Source organism: Maudiozyma barnettii, assembly GCF_903064755.1.
Source record: "Maudiozyma barnettii strain CLIB 1767 genome assembly, contig: KABA2_01, whole genome shotgun sequence".
In the NCBI taxonomy this organism is placed as follows: domain Eukaryota; kingdom Fungi; phylum Ascomycota; class Saccharomycetes; order Saccharomycetales; family Saccharomycetaceae; genus Maudiozyma; species Maudiozyma barnettii.
Window position 1 is genome coordinate 1,049,559 of NW_024545238.1, and position 17,476 is coordinate 1,067,034.

The window sequence follows — 17,476 nt, forward strand, 5'->3', positions numbered from 1 at the left end:
AACGCCACTTCTACTATATTGAGAGGCGCGTTGAAATAATTCCACGAAGATGATGATATATTTATGATCGCATTAATTTTTTACCTCGCCAAACAGAACGAGGCGTACAATAAGTACCGCAACCGTCAAGACATCATAATCTCTTTATTTTTATAGTTGAATTTTTAAAAGGCACCGTATTCAACCCAACAAAATTTCAATTTGATGAGAAGCACTGGTAGTATGGGGGAAACCAAGACAGCAAAGAGAGAAGAAATATATATTTCTTTTGTCATAAAAGACAAGGTAATGAAGATAATTATTATTACGTAGAATTACGGTGATGATGCACTGCTACAACGGCTTCATCCCATACAAGATTGTGAATTGGACGTCGTAGTAGATACTTTCTTGTTTTTATTTTGTTGAGTAAATAATTGAATACCCATATATATATCTAGCATCTCAACTTGGCTAACAATGGGGTGGAAGTGATCACTTTCCCCTAATAGATAAACTCTCTATATTACTTGCATTTACACTAAAGCTTGCTGTGAGTTAATTATTGTGCTGTCAAACGGTTAAAATTAAAAATAAAAAAAATAATATAAAATTTCACATGCTCAACATCACAAGGAAAAACATAACGTTCCAAGTGATATACATTAACAATAATCATTTTGTAAATGACATCAACTATCTCAACAGCAAGGCAAGAAATAACGATTGAAGAGTCTAATTTAGAGATGAGACATACGATTATACTTGAGGAGAAGATATACACTTATGTACAAATGTTCTTAATAAGTGTTTTGATGTATAAGAACACTGATATCCCATATTTCTTTCTTTCTTGCATAGTTTCAAATAGTGATTTATACTTATAAATCTTTAAACCAATTGCCTTTTCAATCTCTTGAAATTCTTTTATCTTCATCTCCTTCTAGTCGTTGGTTACTCTTGTTTTATTTCCATCTTGTTAAGAATAAAAAAAAATATTATAAATATATATATATATATATAACTACAATTTCATAAAAATAGACATTGAGATTTAAAGTGTAAATAAACCAAGGCATTTCAACTAAAGATACAATTTTTATCGTTGTTCCCATTTACATATATATTTATATTTATATTTATATTGAAATCTCGCCATATTTGACAATATTCCAATAAACTACGATATTTAACATAATAGTGAATATCCGTTTGAATCAAGCTCATTAACCATTTCTTTCAAAGAACTTTTCATAATTCACATCCAGTTGAATTTCTATCTTCAAGATTAAGTGTATGTATTATTTGAATTTCCCTTTATTTTTATTTTAAGATTCCTCCTATGTGATTTATTCTGAAATTATACCATTGTATATATATGAATGTTTTGTTAAAATCAGTGGAATGTCCTGATTCGATCATTAATATGTTCATCTGTCCAATATTAAATTATTACTTATTGATCCCGTCAACGTTAATTTATTATTATACGCGTACCTTCGTTTCTTTCGCTTATTACAGAAATTTTGTCGTGTCGTGGTCGCTAATGTGTGTGAATGTGAAAGTTTTACATTTTTTCTGTTTCATTGGTGATTGTTAGCGTATTTTGTTGTTATTCCCTGCTTTGTTTTTTTAGTTTGCTGTCAAAGCGAACTGAACTCTCTGATTATTGGAATATTTGCAATTTTATGGGCTTTTTACACATTCATACTCAAACTGTTAACAGATACAGGAAATAACAACATAATCATTGCAAAGAGAAGTTAAGTAGTTAGATTGATAGATATTTGCATGAACATTTGAATTACCATAATCCTAGTCTACATCTTCAATTTAATTTATTAAGAAAGTAATTGATACTATTTTTTTTACAAGATTACCAAGATATATTGAAGAATTAGGTAAAATATTTAAATTACCTTTTAAAAACCCAACACCAATATTTTTCTATCTTTTTGACTTGTATAACATACCAATATACACTCACACAATTGCATTACAGTTCATACTTTTCAAGAGAATTTATCATTTTCTTACTATTGAAATTTCATTCCATAAATGCTAATTTAACAAAAAAAGAAGGACATTATTTATAATTGACAAAATTATAACTATACAATATTCATCTATTTCATTTTTTTTTCCAGAATAACTCACTAGAAAATTATTAATCACCCTGTATATACCCAGGTGGAATCATAAACCCATTTATTTTCTTTTTGAGATTTAAGAGACTAACATTTATATATAAATACTTTGTTATAATTCTATTATAACTTGTTTCCTCTTTCTTTTTTATCCAAGATTTTGTTGAATTGTACTTTATCCATAACTAGAAGTCGTTTACTTAAATTTGTTCCCAATTACTTTAGAATATATCTCCGTATCAATCCAATCGAGAATAAGTATAAGGTTCAAATATCACAACAACATAGAAATATCAGTTCCTGCTCAATACTTTCCAGAAGGAGTAATATCACAACTTATAAGGAAACTAGTGGCATCTCCACAATACCAAATAAATCGATAAGTAAACATATCTACAAGAACAAAATGAGTGAAGAAAACTTATTTGAGGATTCTTCATCTAAACGTCAATATGAAATAACAGATTATTCAAATAAACATACCACTCTAGCTCCTCATTTTTTGGGGATGAATACATTAGATAAAGTCGAAGAATCTCCATTGAAGGATTTCGTAAAGTCTCATGGAGGTCATACCGTAATTTCCAAGATTTTGATCGCAAACAATGGTATTGCTGCTGTCAAGGAAATTCGTTCGGTCAGAAAATGGGCTTATGAAGCGTTCGGTGATGAAAGAACCGTTCAATTTGTTGCCATGGCTACTCCAGAAGATCTACAGGCCAACTCAGAATACATTCGTATGGCAGATCAATATGTCGAAGTTCCAGGTGGTACTAATAACAATAACTATGCCAATGTTGACTTGATTGTTGATGTCGCTGAGAGAACTGATGTCGATGCCGTTTGGGCTGGTTGGGGTCATGCTTCAGAAAATCCACATCTTCCAGAAAAATTGGCTGCCTCTAAGAGAAAGATCATATTTATTGGTCCTCCAGGTAATGCTATGAGATCACTTGGTGACAAGATTTCTTCTACTATTGTTGCACAACACGCCAAGGTACCATGTATTCCATGGTCAGGAACAGGTATTGACAAAGTTCATGTAGATGAAAATACAGGTTTAGTATCTGTTGATGATGATATCTATCAACAAGGTTGTTGTCAATCACCAGAAGATGGTCTAGCAAAGGCTAAGAAAATCGGGTTCCCAGTAATGATCAAAGCCTCTGAAGGTGGTGGTGGTAAAGGTATTAGACAAGTTGAACGCGAAGAAGATTTTATCCCATTGTACTATCAAGCTGCTAACGAAATTCCAGGTTCTCCAATCTTTATCATGAAGCTAGCCGGTAAAGCGCGCCATTTAGAAGTACAATTACTTGCAGATCAATATGGTACCAATATATCACTTTTCGGACGTGATTGTTCTGTTCAAAGACGTCATCAGAAAATTATCGAAGAAGCCCCAGTTACCATTGCTAATAGTGACACATTTGACAAGATGGCTAATGCTGCTGTCAGACTTGGTAAATTGGTGGGTTATGTATCTGCTGGTACAGTAGAGTATCTATATTCAAGTGAAGAACAAAAGTATTATTTCTTAGAACTGAATCCCAGACTTCAGGTAGAGCATCCAACTACGGAAATGGTTTCTGGTGTGAACTTACCGTCTGCACAATTACAAATCGCTATGGGTATTCCAATGCATAGAATTAGCGATATTAGAGTATTATACGGTATGAATCCACACTCTGCTACTGAGATTGATTTCGAATTTAAAACTGAAGCTTCTAAAAAAACCCAAAGAAGACCGGTTCCAAAGGGCCATTGTACAGCTTGCCGTATAACATCAGAAGATCCAAATGAAGGTTTCAAACCGTCTGGTGGTTCATTGCATGAACTGAACTTTAGATCATCATCTAATGTTTGGGGTTATTTCTCTGTTGGTAATAATGGTGGTATCCACTCCTTTTCTGATTCTCAATTCGGTCATATTTTTGCCTTTGGTGAAAATAGACAGATGTCTAGAAAACATATGGTCGTCGCCCTAAAGGAACTATCTATCAGAGGTGATTTCAGAACAACTGTTGAATACTTAATAAAACTATTAGAAACTGAAGATTTTGAAGAAAATACAATCACAACCGGTTGGTTAGACGATTTGATCTCACACAAGATGACTGCAGAAAAACCTGATCCAACGTTGGCTGTTATCTGTGGTGCTGCTACTAAGGCTTTTATTGCCTCTGAATCTGCTCGTATGGAATATATAGTACAACTAAAGAGAGGTCAAGTTCCTGCCAAAACATTACTTGAAACAATGTTCCCCGTTGAATTTATCCACGAAAATAAAAGATACAAATTTACTGTTGCTAAGTCTGCTGACGATTCTTATACCCTATTTATCAATGGTTCTAAATGTGAAGTTCGTGCTGTGAAGCTTTCCGATGGTGGTTTATTAATATCAGTAGGTGGTCAATCTCACACAATCTACTGGAAAGAAGAAGCTCAAGCCACAAGATTATCTATTGATTCAATGACTACTTTACTTGAGGTCGAAAATGATCCAACTCAACTACGTACACCATCCCCAGGTAAATTGGTCAAATTCTTAGTCGAAAATGGCGACCAAATAAAGGCTGGCCAATCTTATGCTGAAATTGAAGTCATGAAAATGCAAATGCCTTTGGTCTCTCAAGAGAATGGTGTTATTCAACTTCTGAAACAACCTGGCTCTACTATTGCTGCTGGTGATATCATTGCAATGCTTGCTTTAGATGATCCATCGAAGGTTAAACATGCTCTACCATTTGAAGGTATGCTTCCAGAATTAGGCTCTCCAATGGTCGAAGGTACAAAGCCAGCCTACAAATTTAAATCACTAGTCTCCACTTTAGAAAATATATTGAAGGGTTACGATAACCAAGTTATTATGAATGCATCATTACAGCAATTAATTGAGGTTTTAAGAGATCCAAGATTACCATACTCAGAATGGAAGTTAAGTGTTTCTGCCCTACATTCCAGATTACCAATACCACTTGATGAAAAACTAGACAAACTTGTTGACCGTTCTAGTAACAGAAATGCGATATTCCCTGCAAAACAACTACATAAGATGATGGAAGATGCTATTAAGGAAACTGATGCTGACCCATTACTATCAACAATCGTTGAACCCTTAGTTGATATTACCAACCGTTATACAAATGGTCTTGAAGCTCACGAACATTTTGTATTTGTTAAGTTTTTGGAAGAATATTACAATGTCGAAAAGTTATTCAGCTCCCATAGAAATCGTGAAGAAAATGTTATTTTAAAATTACGTGATGAAAACTTAGAGAGTCTAGATAAAGTTGTTGAGATTGTTTTGTCACATGCAAAGGTATCTGCCAAGAATACATTGATTCTTGCAATCTTAAAACATTATCAACCTATTTGTAAGATGTCTTCCTCTGTTGCACATATTTTTAGCAAACCATTGAGCCATATTGTCGAATTAGAATCCAAATCTGCTGCAAAGGTTTCATTACAAGCAAGAGAAATCTTAATTCAAGGTGCTCTACCTTCTGTTAAAGAGAGAACTGAACAAATCGAACATATTTTAAGATCTTCTGTTACAAATACTTCTTATGGTGACTTAACTCCAAAGTTATCTGAACCAAATCTAGAAATCCTAAAGGACTTGATTGATTCTAACTATGTCGTTTTTGATGTTTTGTTGCAATTCCTATGTCACGAAGATCCAGTGATTGCTACTGCCGCCGGTCAAGTTTATGTCCGTCGTGCGTACAGAGCATATACTGTTGGTGAAGTTAAAACACATGGTATTAAGGATTCATCGGTGAACCCTCTGATTGAATGGAAATTCCAATTACCTTCTGCAGCTTTCTCATCTATTCCACAAGTTAAAAGTAAGATAGGTATGAATAGAGCGATGTCTGTCTCAGATTTATCATACGTGGTTGATAATGAACATGCACCATTAAGAACTGGTATTCTTGTTGCTTCCGAACATTTGGATAATGTCGATACTAATTTGGCTCAAGGTTTAGAAGTTATTCCTGAGCATGTTACCGCAAGCAATGGCCCAGCTCCTGACAGATCTGGTAATTCCTCTTCCTTGAGTAATGTTGTTAACGTATGTGTTGGTAGCACTGAAGGTTTTGATAGCGAAAAAGATATTCTTTCTAGGGTCTATGAGATCCTTGATCTGAATAAGCAAGATTTAATCAAGTCCGCTGTTCGTCGTATTACCTTTATGTTTGGCTTCCCAGACGGTACATATCCAAAGTATTATACTTTCAATGGTCCAAACTACCAAGAAAATCAAACCATCCGTCATATAGAACCAGCTTGTGCCTTCCAATTAGAACTAGGAAGAATGTCCAACTTTAACATAAAGCCAATCTTTACCGATAATAGAAATATTCATGTCTACGAGGCTGTTAGTAAGACATCTGCTCTAGATAAGAGATTCTTTACAAGAGGTATTATTAGAACTGGTCGTATTCGTGATGAAATTTCCATCCAAGAGTATTTAACTTCTGAAGCAAACAAACTAATGAGTGATATTCTAGATAATTTAGAAATTGTTGATACATCCAACTCAGATTTGAACCATATTTTCATTAATTTCTCAGCAGTCTTTGATGTTTCACCTGAGGATGTGGAGGCCGCTTTTGGGGGTTTCTTAGAAAGATTTGGTAAGAGACTCCTAAGACTTCGTGTGTCTGCTGCTGAAATCCGTATTATTATCCAAGACCCAAAGACTGGTGCTGCTGTCCCATTACGTGCTTTAATTAATAATGTTTCCGGTTACGTCGTTAGATCTGAATTATATACTGAAATCAAGAACGCTAAGGGTGAATGGGTTTTCAAATCTCTAGGTAAGCCAGGTTCTATGCATTTAAGACCTATTGCTACACCTTATCCTGTTAAGGAATGGTTACAACCAAAACGTTATAAGGCTCATTTGATGGGTACTACCTACTTGTATGATTTCCCAGAATTGTTCCACCAAGCTGCTATCACAACATGGGAAAAACATAATTCTAAAAGCTCTGCTAAGGAATTATCTTCCATTAAGGACAGAGATGATCTATTTGTTTCTCATGAATTAATTGAGGATGAAAATGGTGAATTAACTGAAGTTGAAAGAGAACCTGGTGCAAATACTATTGGTATGGTTGCCTTTAAAGTAACTATGAAGACTCCTGAATATCCAAGAGGTCGTCAATTTGTTATTGTTGCTAATGATATTACGTTCAAGATTGGTTCTTTTGGTCCACAAGAAGATGAATTTTTCAACAAGGTTACTGAGTACGCCAGAAAGAGAGGTATTCCAAGAATTTATCTAGCTGCCAACTCTGGTGCCAGAATTGGTATTGCTGAGGAATTAATTCCATTATTCCAAGTTGCATGGAAGGATTCTACCGTTCCAGGCAAGGGTTTCGAATATTTATATTTGACAAAGGATGGTATGGATACCTTGAAGAGCTATTCTAAAGAAAATTCTGTTATAACTGAACGCGTTGTTGAAGAAGGTGAAGAAAGATATGTTATCAAATCCATTATTGGTGCTGATGATGGTCTAGGTGTTGAATGTTTAAGAGGTTCTGGTTTAATCGCTGGTGCTACTTCAAGAGCTTATCAAGATATTTTCACAATTACGTTAGTTACTTGCAGATCTGTCGGTATTGGTGCTTATTTAGTGAGATTAGGTCAAAGAGCTATTCAGATTGAAGGCCAACCAATCATCTTAACTGGTGCTCCAGCTATCAATAAAGTTTTAGGTAGAGAAGTGTACTCTTCCAATTTACAACTTGGTGGTACTCAAATCATGTACAACAATGGTGTTTCTCATTTAACTGCTTCTGACGATTTACAGGCCGTTGAACAAATTATTAAATGGTTATCATATGTTCCTGCTAAGCGTAATATGCCGGTTCCAATTCTAGAGACTGAAGATAAATGGGACAGAGCTATCGATTATAGACCTACAGTTAATGAACAATATGATGTCAGATGGATGATTGAAGGTCGTCAATGTGAAAATGGTGATTTTGAATATGGTATGTTTGATAAAGGTTCCTTCTTCGAAACATTATCGGGTTGGGCTAAAGGTGTTGTTGTCGGTAGAGCTCGTCTTGGTGGTATTCCAATTGGTGTTATCGGTGTTGAAACTAGAACCATTGAGAATGTTATACCAGCTGATCCAGCTAACCCGGACTCCACAGAAACTGTTGTTCAAGAAGCTGGTCAAGTGTGGTATCCAAACTCTGCTTTTAAAACTGCTCAAGCTATCAAGGATTTCAATCATGGTGAACAACTACCATTAATGATTTTAGCTAATTGGAGAGGGTTTTCCGGTGGTCAACGTGATATGTATAATGAAGTTTTAAAGTATGGTTCTTTTATTGTCGATGCTTTAGTTGATTACAAACAACCTATTTTCATTTACATTCCACCAACTGGTGAATTGAGAGGTGGTTCTTGGGTTGTTGTTGATCCAACAATTAACAGTGATCAAATGGAAATGTATGCTGACAAGGATTCCCGTGCTGGTGTCCTTGAACCTTCAGGTATGGTTGGTATCAAATACCGTAGGGAGAAATTATTGGCTACCATTACAAGATTAGATAAAACTTACAGAGAATTGAAAGAAAAACTATCCAGTAAGGATTTAACTAATGAAGAACATCAACAAATTTCGATTCAATTAGCCGAACGTGAAAGATTATTAATTCCAATTTATAATCAAGTTAGTGTTCAATTTGCCGATTTACATGATAGATCATCTCGTATGTTAAAGAAAGATGTCATTAAAGCTGAATTGACTTGGGAAGAATCTCGTCGTTATTTCTTCTGGAGATTAAGAAGAAAATTAGATGAAGAATATTTGCTAAGAAGATTGGATGAAGAATTAACCCAAGCCTCTAGACTTGAAAAAATTGCCAGAGTTAGATCATGGTATCCAACTTCTGTGAATGTTGAAAATGATAAAGAAGTTGTTACATGGATTGAAGAACATTATGATATACTTGAAGAGAAATTAAAATCTTTGAAATTAGAATCATTTGCATTAAATCTAGCTAAAAACATTAGAAATGATCATGATAATAGTATGAAGGGATTAGAAGAAGTTGTTCGTATGTTAAGTACATCAGACAAAGCCAGATTGAATGCTATTATCAATCCAGAACAAAAATCCTAATATTAGAACAGTCTAATATAGCTATATATAGAGAGATACACATAAATATATCGTACTGTACATTACATTTAAATATTACAAAATAAAATAAATTAAAATAAATTTCATGAGAATAACCTTAATAAGTTAAATTAGTTGCCATTATATATGTCAAATATATAAGGATGTGTATGTATTGAGTCATTAAATTCATTAAAAAAAAAGAGTTCATAAGTTGAGAAAAAGAGATAACAAATCATAATAGGAAGAAAGATAAAAACAGATTTTCTAAAATTAAATAGCAAACTAAAGGAAAAAGAAATCGAATAAAATAAGATGTTTTTCTTTATGTTAAATTTATTACCTTACAATTTCTTGTATAATGCTTTATTAAAACGAATTGCGATAGAATTTCTTCTGTGATGATGTTTTGAGCAAGGACAATCCAAATTGACATCAATATCATTAAATGTAGTATGATACATCAACTCTGATGGACCACCATTAATCGTAGCCACTCTTCTTAAAGGTTGGTGATGTTTATGATCATATTCATGTATATTTTCCATATTATTATTAGTTGTAGCATTATAATAATTATTTGAATTTTGATCGATCTTACTATATAAATTGTGAAATATTTGTGGTTCACTAAACCTTCTTAAGTCGTTCCCATGAGTAGGTGGATTATTATTATTAATATTAGTTCTATGCTGAGAAATCATTGGATACCTTTGAAAATCTGTACGTGGTACACATTGATATAATCTATTAAAATCATTTTGACCTAATTGTAAACCAAATTCATTTGTTTGATCATTGGTACTTTCCGTTTCTGTTGTGTAAGCAGAACAATAACCTTCTGATGTACTATCAGTTAAGGATGGTGATCTTGACAACGAAAAAGAGTTAAAATCTTTTTTATTAATTTGAATATTATTATTATCTTGAATATTATTATTAGATGATGAAGAAGGTAATTCTGGTTGAATATTCATAACAGTTTCTACAACCTCAAATGGGTCATTTTTTGATTTATCAGTATCATTAGTTCTACTATTACTATGACTTATAGTACTATGATTAGTACTACTACTTCTACTGCTATTACTAATATTATTATTATTAATAGTAGTAGACGAATCTCCTTTATAAGTATAGATAAGTTGTCCACAGAGTGGTCTACTTCCTGTATTAGTTATATTATTTTCACTTGAGATTGAATCTACAGTATTCATTTTCGACGCATATGTGTATGATGTGTATGAGAGTATGTATATATTAATATTACACTTCTATGTCTATGTCTATTTTGAAGAAATTAATATATCTATAATTATGTGTTAACTATATGTATATAAAATATTCGATATATTAAGTATTGAAACAAGCAAAATAGAATAATAATAATAATAATAATAATACAGTATATATATATATATATTTCTTATTTTCAACATGATGTATCGCGGTCTACTATATTAACAACGTTTTTACGACATTCTTCTACTTTGTCTCTTGATCTTGATCTCGTTTAATCGTTATCTCATCAGTGATTGTTACTGCAACGAGTACTGCTGTTATTAAACCGAGATATATACATTACATTATGCATATTTACTATATAGAGATAGAGATATCAATGGAACATTCAATTTAGAGTTCTAAAATTACCAATCTATCTTCCCGGGGTGAGTGACCAGTTTACTGTATTGTATTGTATTGTATTGTATTGTACTGTATTGAATTACATTGTACTGTATGTGAATGTGTGGCTATTAGCAATATGCTATGCAAAATGCTATGCAATGTAATGTATAATGTATGGGTGTGGCTGTAGTTAATTAAGAGCGAATGGGCAGTATATTCTACACACCCTTGGTAGTAGTTGTACCGGGCTGTCTTCGTGATGTCTTCGTGATGTCCATTCACCCCCCGTTTTGGATATCTATTTTTAACGTGGGTAGAGAGAACGGACTCACGAAGAGAGGGGCGTAGATAAAGGGAGAAACAGAGCATAACAGGCAAATAAAACTCCGAGAGATTTTGTGGAATATCTGTGGTGGGAGGGGAGCACAAAGCGTGGGGATTTCGATGTGGATATAGGAATTAGCAAAAGCAAAAATAGAGATAGCACACACAAACTATCTCTCTATACGTACATAGATATATCTATGAATCAGTTTCATATTACACATACATATTATCAGTGATGCAACAAAGTAGTTAATTAACGACACTGTAACTAGTGTACTAGCTCATGAGAGAACACAAACGAACCGGTCCCATAATTCAGTTATTTATGTATTGTTTGTTCTCTCTCCCTCTCTCTTTTATCCTTGATAGTAAGAAGGCTTGTCATGATGTACGACAGTTCTGTCACATGACTAGCATCACAGCATACGGTGCCAATTCCGATATCTAAAGTTTTTGAACCGCCCGTACACCCACCAGGGAAATTAGTGGAAGCCCCGTTGCCCTCCGCTCCACTCCTACTCTCCTTTACACAGAACATTAAAAGAATCCGCGCGCTGCCAAAAACAATGTAAGCAGAAGCGTTTTCACGCCGGCACTCGCACTGTTCTTGTCTTCCGCTTCTATCAGATTCTTCCGAATGCGACAGTCACACACCCACACAGGACGCCCCTGAGCGAATTATCGCATAGAGAGAGATATTATATGGATATTACCGGCAGTTACACTATATACCGACAAAGCTGCCACACACACACTCTCTCTCTCACTGTGTTTTACTAAGAGGAAATGTGATTGATTATGGGCCGCTCTGTTTTCTTCTCTGTCTCTGGTCTCCCCCCGATTAGTTAACGCAATTTGTAGCAGTTTGTACGGTCAACACATCAATATTGCGGGTATTTTATTCGTTTTCTTGTTTTATTCGTTTTTTGCATCATCTCATTCTTTTCACTGAAAAATATTGTTGATGCTGATGATATAATATTTTTATAGTAATTGCAATTTCATGAACATCATCAACAGCAACAACAACAACAACATCATAATAATAGTTAAACTAGTTCATGCATTTATTCACCACTTTGTGTTGTTTTCCTTCGTGAGAGGCAAGGTTTATTGGTAAAAATTTATGCAAAATTTCCTTTTTATCTCTTACAATCTTGTTTTCTTTCTTCTTTGTATTTTTTTATTTTATTTTATTTTATGCTATTTTATTTGATAAACCATCAGGTTTCAATTAATTAATTATTTACCTAACTTAATACAACTCTTTCATTAACCTAGTTCTTAATACATATATATTATTATTATTATTATTAACAACTACTATTAATAAAGAAATAGAACCCTTTCTTAACCTTTTTTATTTATTTATTTTTTGAAACTTTCACTACATCTTAAATAATTCAAAGGTTTAGTCATATAAAAATACTAATAATAATTAATTATAATAGTTATTAATTATGGCCGTGAATACTCCTATTGTAAACGGGACATCTTATGCCACCGTCGTCGCTTACTCTAAGGACTCCTACCAAAAAGCTGTTGAATTCTATTCCAAATTATTAGAATTATCTGTCTCTACTGGAGGTGTCTGCTCGGAAAATGAAACTTTACTATCCAATGCTACTATTGCTGTTAAAGTCTCATTGCAAGAAAATAATAATAAACAAGCGGAAATTGATAACCAAATTAAATATTTGACTTCTATCGCAAAGACTAACGACTGGAGATCTCATGTTAATCAATCCCTAGTATTTAATACTACTGACTTATCCTCTTTACAAGATGCTTTCAAACAATTGGATTACCCAAACCAAGCATTCCCTTCTGATTTATTACCAATGCAATTATACACTATCGACCCATTAGGTAACATCATCGGTGTCACTTCCACTAAAAACGCAGTCTCTACTAAGTCGAACCTTCCAGGTGCTACCACCGTCACTGGAACTGCTGCAGTCACTGCAACTCAAACTCCAGGTTCCGTCTCTAAGAACCACTCCTTCACCGATTTGTCTTATTTAGTCAAAACATCCAACAATTATCCTTCTTTACCAAAGGATAACACTCCATTGGCAGAAAAGAAGGCTATTGCCGTCATGACCTCCGGTGGTGACGCTCAAGGTATGAACTCTAACGTTCGTGCCATTGTCCGTTCCGCCATCTTCAAAGGGTGTCGTGCTTTTGTAGTCATGGAAGGTTACGAAGGTCTAGTTAAAGGTGGTCCAGATTACATTAAGGAATTCTCTTGGGAAGACGTTAGAGGTTGGTCCGCTGAAGGTGGTACCAATATCGGTACTGCTAGATGTCTAGAATTCAGACAAAGAGAAGGTAGATTGTTAGGTGCCCAACATTTGATCGAAGCTGGTGTCGATGCTTTGATTGTTTGTGGTGGTGACGGTTCCTTAACTGGTGCCGATTTGTTCAGATCTGAATGGCCTTCTTTGATTAACGAACTTTTGGAAAACAAGAGAATCTCTAAGGAACAACACACTAGATACCAACACTTGAACATTTGTGGTACTGTCGGTTCCATTGATAACGATATGTCCACTACAGATGCTACCATCGGTGCTTACTCCGCTTTGGACAGAATCTGTACTGCTATCGATTACGTCGAAGCCACCGCCAACTCTCACTCCAGAGCCTTTGTTGTCGAAGTCATGGGTAGGAACTGTGGTTGGTTAGCCCTATTGGCTGGTATTGCCACTTCTGCTGATTACATCTTCATTCCAGAAAAGCCAGCTACTTCCAGTGAATGGCAAGATCAAATGTGTGACATTGTCGCCAAGCACAGAGCCAGAGGTAAGAGAACTACCATTGTCATTGTTGCCGAAGGTGCCATTGCCGCTGATTTGACTCCAATCTCCACTGGTGATGTCCATAAGGTTCTTGTCGACAGATTAGGTCTAGACACTAGAATCACCACTTTGGGTCATGTTCAAAGAGGTGGTACCGCTGTCGCTTACGATCGTATGTTGGCCACTCTACAAGGTGTGGAAGCCGTCAACGCCGTCTTGGATTCCTCAGCAGACACTCCATCTCCATTGATTGCTATTAATGAAAACAAGATTGTCCGTAAACCACTTGTCGAATCTGTTAAGTTGACTAAAGCTGTTGCTGCTGCCATTCAAGCTAAGGACTTCAAGAAGGCCATGTCTCTAAGAGATACTGAGTTCATTGAACATTTGAACAACTTCATGGCTATTAACTCTGCTGACCACAACACTCCAAAGCTAGGCGAAGAGAAGAGACTAAAGATTGCCATTGTTAACGTCGGTGCCCCAGCTGGTGGTATCAACTCAGCCGTTTACTCCATGGCTACATATTGTATGTCTCAAGGTCACAAACCTTATGGTATTTACAACGGTTGGTCCGGTCTAGCCAGACATGAATCCGTCAGATCCTTGGACTGGAAGGAAATGATCGGCTGGCAATCACGTGGTGGTTCTGAACTAGGTACCAACAGAGTCACCCCAGAAGAAGCTGATATCGGTATGGTCGCTTACTACTTCCAAAAGTACCAATTCGATGGTTTAATCATCGTCGGTGGTTTCGAAGCCTTCACTTCCTTACATCAACTAGAAAAGGCTAGAGAAAGTTATCCAGCTTTCAGAATCCCAATGGTATTGATCCCAGCTACTTTGTCTAACAATGTCCCAGGTACTGAATACTCTCTAGGTTGTGACACATCTTTGAATGCTTTAATGAAATATTGTGATGTTGTCAAGCAATCTGCTGCTTCTACTAGAGGAAGAGCTTTCGTTGTCGACACCCAAGGTGGTAACTCCGGTTACTTAGCTACCTGTGCTTCCTTAAGTGTCGGTGCTGCTGCTTCCTATGTTCCAGAAGAAGGTATTCGTCTAGAACAACTACAACAAGATATTACCTCTCTAGGTGAATCATTCGAAAGAGCCGAAGGTAGAAACGGTTTCGGTAAGTTGATTCTTAAAAGTACAAATGCCTCCAAGGCTATGTCTGCTGAAGATATCGCCAAGATCATCACTGCCGAAGCTCAAGGCGAATTTGATGCCAAGGCTGCTGTTCCAGGTCACATCCAACAAGGTGGTATCCCATCTCCAATCGATAGAACTAGAGCCACAAGATTGGCAGTCAGAGCTGTCGATTTCATCGAAAAGGGTCAAAGCACTCTTGAAGTTACTCGTGCCGGTGATGAAGATTACAAGTCTGATAGTAAGGAACTTGCTAACACAGCCTCTGTTCTAGGTATCAAGGGCTCTCACGTTGCCTTCACCGGTATCAGAAGACTATATGATTTCGAGACTGAAATCAGCAAGAGAATGCCAAAGGTCATTCACTGGGAACAAACCAGAGCCATCGCTGACCACTTGGTTGGTAGAAAGAGAGTTTAAATAAATTTTCCATGACTTCAAACGAAAACTAAAATCAAGAACAATTTTTTTTAACTCCTTTTCTTTCCTTCTCATTAATTTTATTAACTTATTTAATAATTACTATTTTTATGTATACGATATAGATGATTTCAAAATTGATTTAAATTATAAACCATTTCAAGTTAAGGCAAAATATAAAGACTGTTTAACGTTCCTTTGAGCGGCTCAATCTAACATCATGATGTACGAAAGCGTAGTATCGTTTTGTTTACATTTAAAACAGAAGAATGGCACACATATTGGAGACTATAATGTTATTGATAACATTAAAAGATTAGAAGTCTTTGAGGTAGCACTTTATTTACGATTGGATAGCAGTAAACTTAGAGAGTAATCAGAGAACTACTAACAGCAACAAACAAACAAACAAGTAATAATCTGTTGGACAAAACCAAAATCAATGGTTGAGGTTAAAGGAAATGGCAATACAACCTCAAAATCTCCATTTAAGAGTATTAAACGTGTATTAAAATTCAATAAACAACATGATCGAAGTGCTACCTGCCAATCAATTCCAAAGCTTGAATATACTTCCCATCTCAAGTCTCGAGGATCATCAATGGAGGTTAAAACGGGTAACCGGTCCCATAGCACTAAGACATCCAATAACAGAAAGTCGGCACAACGAATATCTTTATTTTATTGTGATAATGTTAAAGTATTAAATGCTACATTATCTACACCCAATCCTACGTTACAAGATTTTCGTTACACATCTACCTCGTTGCTGGCAATGGGACCACTAGAAATATATGAGATCAAGACAAACAGTTCATGCTCAAAATATTTAACTATTGGAAAAAATAGTGATATCGTACATCCATTATTACCAAAATTGAAGGTAACTAAGTTAATTATACATGAGAATAGTGAAGAAATTAATAGGTACTATATTTCGTTCTCCAACCCATCGCGATTCTGGGAGATTCAATTTCCTCAGGATGATAGCATCAAGAATGACATATTCGAGAGTGTAATATCTAAATCATGTAGGTTAATATATCTTGAAGATAAGTATAAGATTGAAAAGGAGTTTAGCAATGTGATTACTGAAGATGATTCTAAGACGATTAATAATGATAGCATTGATGACCTGAATTATTTACTGGAAGACAGTGACAGTGACAATGATGATATAAGCATTACCAAAACTATTATGGATTCTGACAAGAATAAAAAAGCTAACAATTCAACATATTATCCCAATAAAAGTTCTAAACTATTAAGCAATTCGAATGACATCAATCAACAATTTAGAAAAGTAATAGAAGAAATGTCACCATTTACTGAGAAGGTCGAGTCTCACAATAAATGGGTATGGAAACAATCAAATCATCAAAACTTAGCACCATCAGAGAAAAATAACAAAAAGATGGCCTACAGAAGAAGTTTATACGTTTCGAACCCAAATATATTATTAGATATAGGTTCAATAAAGACCAACAGACGATCTGTGTCCGGATTGTCAGATTATGATACATTAGTATCTTTGCATAACTTACGAATTTAACACAACCTATTCATATTAAAACAATGAATGTCACTATATACCTAATTTCATATAATATATATGTATCTATAACTATATTCCCAAATAAGACATATGAAACAGTACAAAATAAAATGTACGAAATACTAATTATATTACATGTATATAAGCACCTTATATTATATTTATTTTATTTTTAGTTTTTTTAAAATTATATGGACAAGATAAAATGATATTAATACACATATATGAGATGTATTTGTATAGAAATATGCAATCTAATGCAAATGAATTTAATCTTTCATTTATGTGAAAAGAGATGATAGACAGAAGCAAA

At 34.8% G+C, this 17,476-nt stretch overlaps 4 protein-coding genes across 4 annotated transcripts; 3 read left to right on the top strand and 1 right to left on the bottom strand.

The window, feature by feature from the left end:
• Positions 1 to 2,532: 2,532 nt before the first annotated feature.
• Positions 2,533 to 9,279, top strand: KABA2_01S10120 (uncharacterized protein; the record flags this gene model as incomplete). The annotated part of the gene is made up of 1 exon (XM_041548387.1): positions 2,533 to 9,279. The coding sequence occupies one exon, from the start codon at positions 2,533 to 2,535 to the stop codon at positions 9,277 to 9,279; it is 6,747 nt and encodes a 2,248-aa protein (XP_041404321.1).
• A 344-nt stretch (positions 9,280 to 9,623) lies between these two features.
• Positions 9,624 to 10,496, bottom strand: KABA2_01S10142 (uncharacterized protein; the record flags this gene model as incomplete). Its single annotated transcript, XM_041548388.1, has 1 exon — positions 9,624 to 10,496. The coding sequence occupies one exon, from the start codon at positions 10,494 to 10,496 to the stop codon at positions 9,624 to 9,626; it is 873 nt and encodes a 290-aa protein (XP_041404322.1).
• Positions 10,497 to 12,695: 2,199 nt separating this feature from the next.
• On the top strand, positions 12,696 to 15,608 carry PFK2 (6-phosphofructokinase subunit beta; the record flags this gene model as incomplete). Its single annotated transcript, XM_041548389.1, has 1 exon — positions 12,696 to 15,608. The coding sequence occupies one exon, from the start codon at positions 12,696 to 12,698 to the stop codon at positions 15,606 to 15,608; it is 2,913 nt and encodes a 970-aa protein (XP_041404323.1).
• A 442-nt stretch (positions 15,609 to 16,050) lies between these two features.
• On the top strand, positions 16,051 to 17,160 carry INP1 (Inp1p; the record flags this gene model as incomplete). Its single annotated transcript, XM_041548390.1, has 1 exon — positions 16,051 to 17,160. The coding sequence occupies one exon, from the start codon at positions 16,051 to 16,053 to the stop codon at positions 17,158 to 17,160; it is 1,110 nt and encodes a 369-aa protein (XP_041404324.1).
• Positions 17,161 to 17,476: the final 316 nt, after the last annotated feature.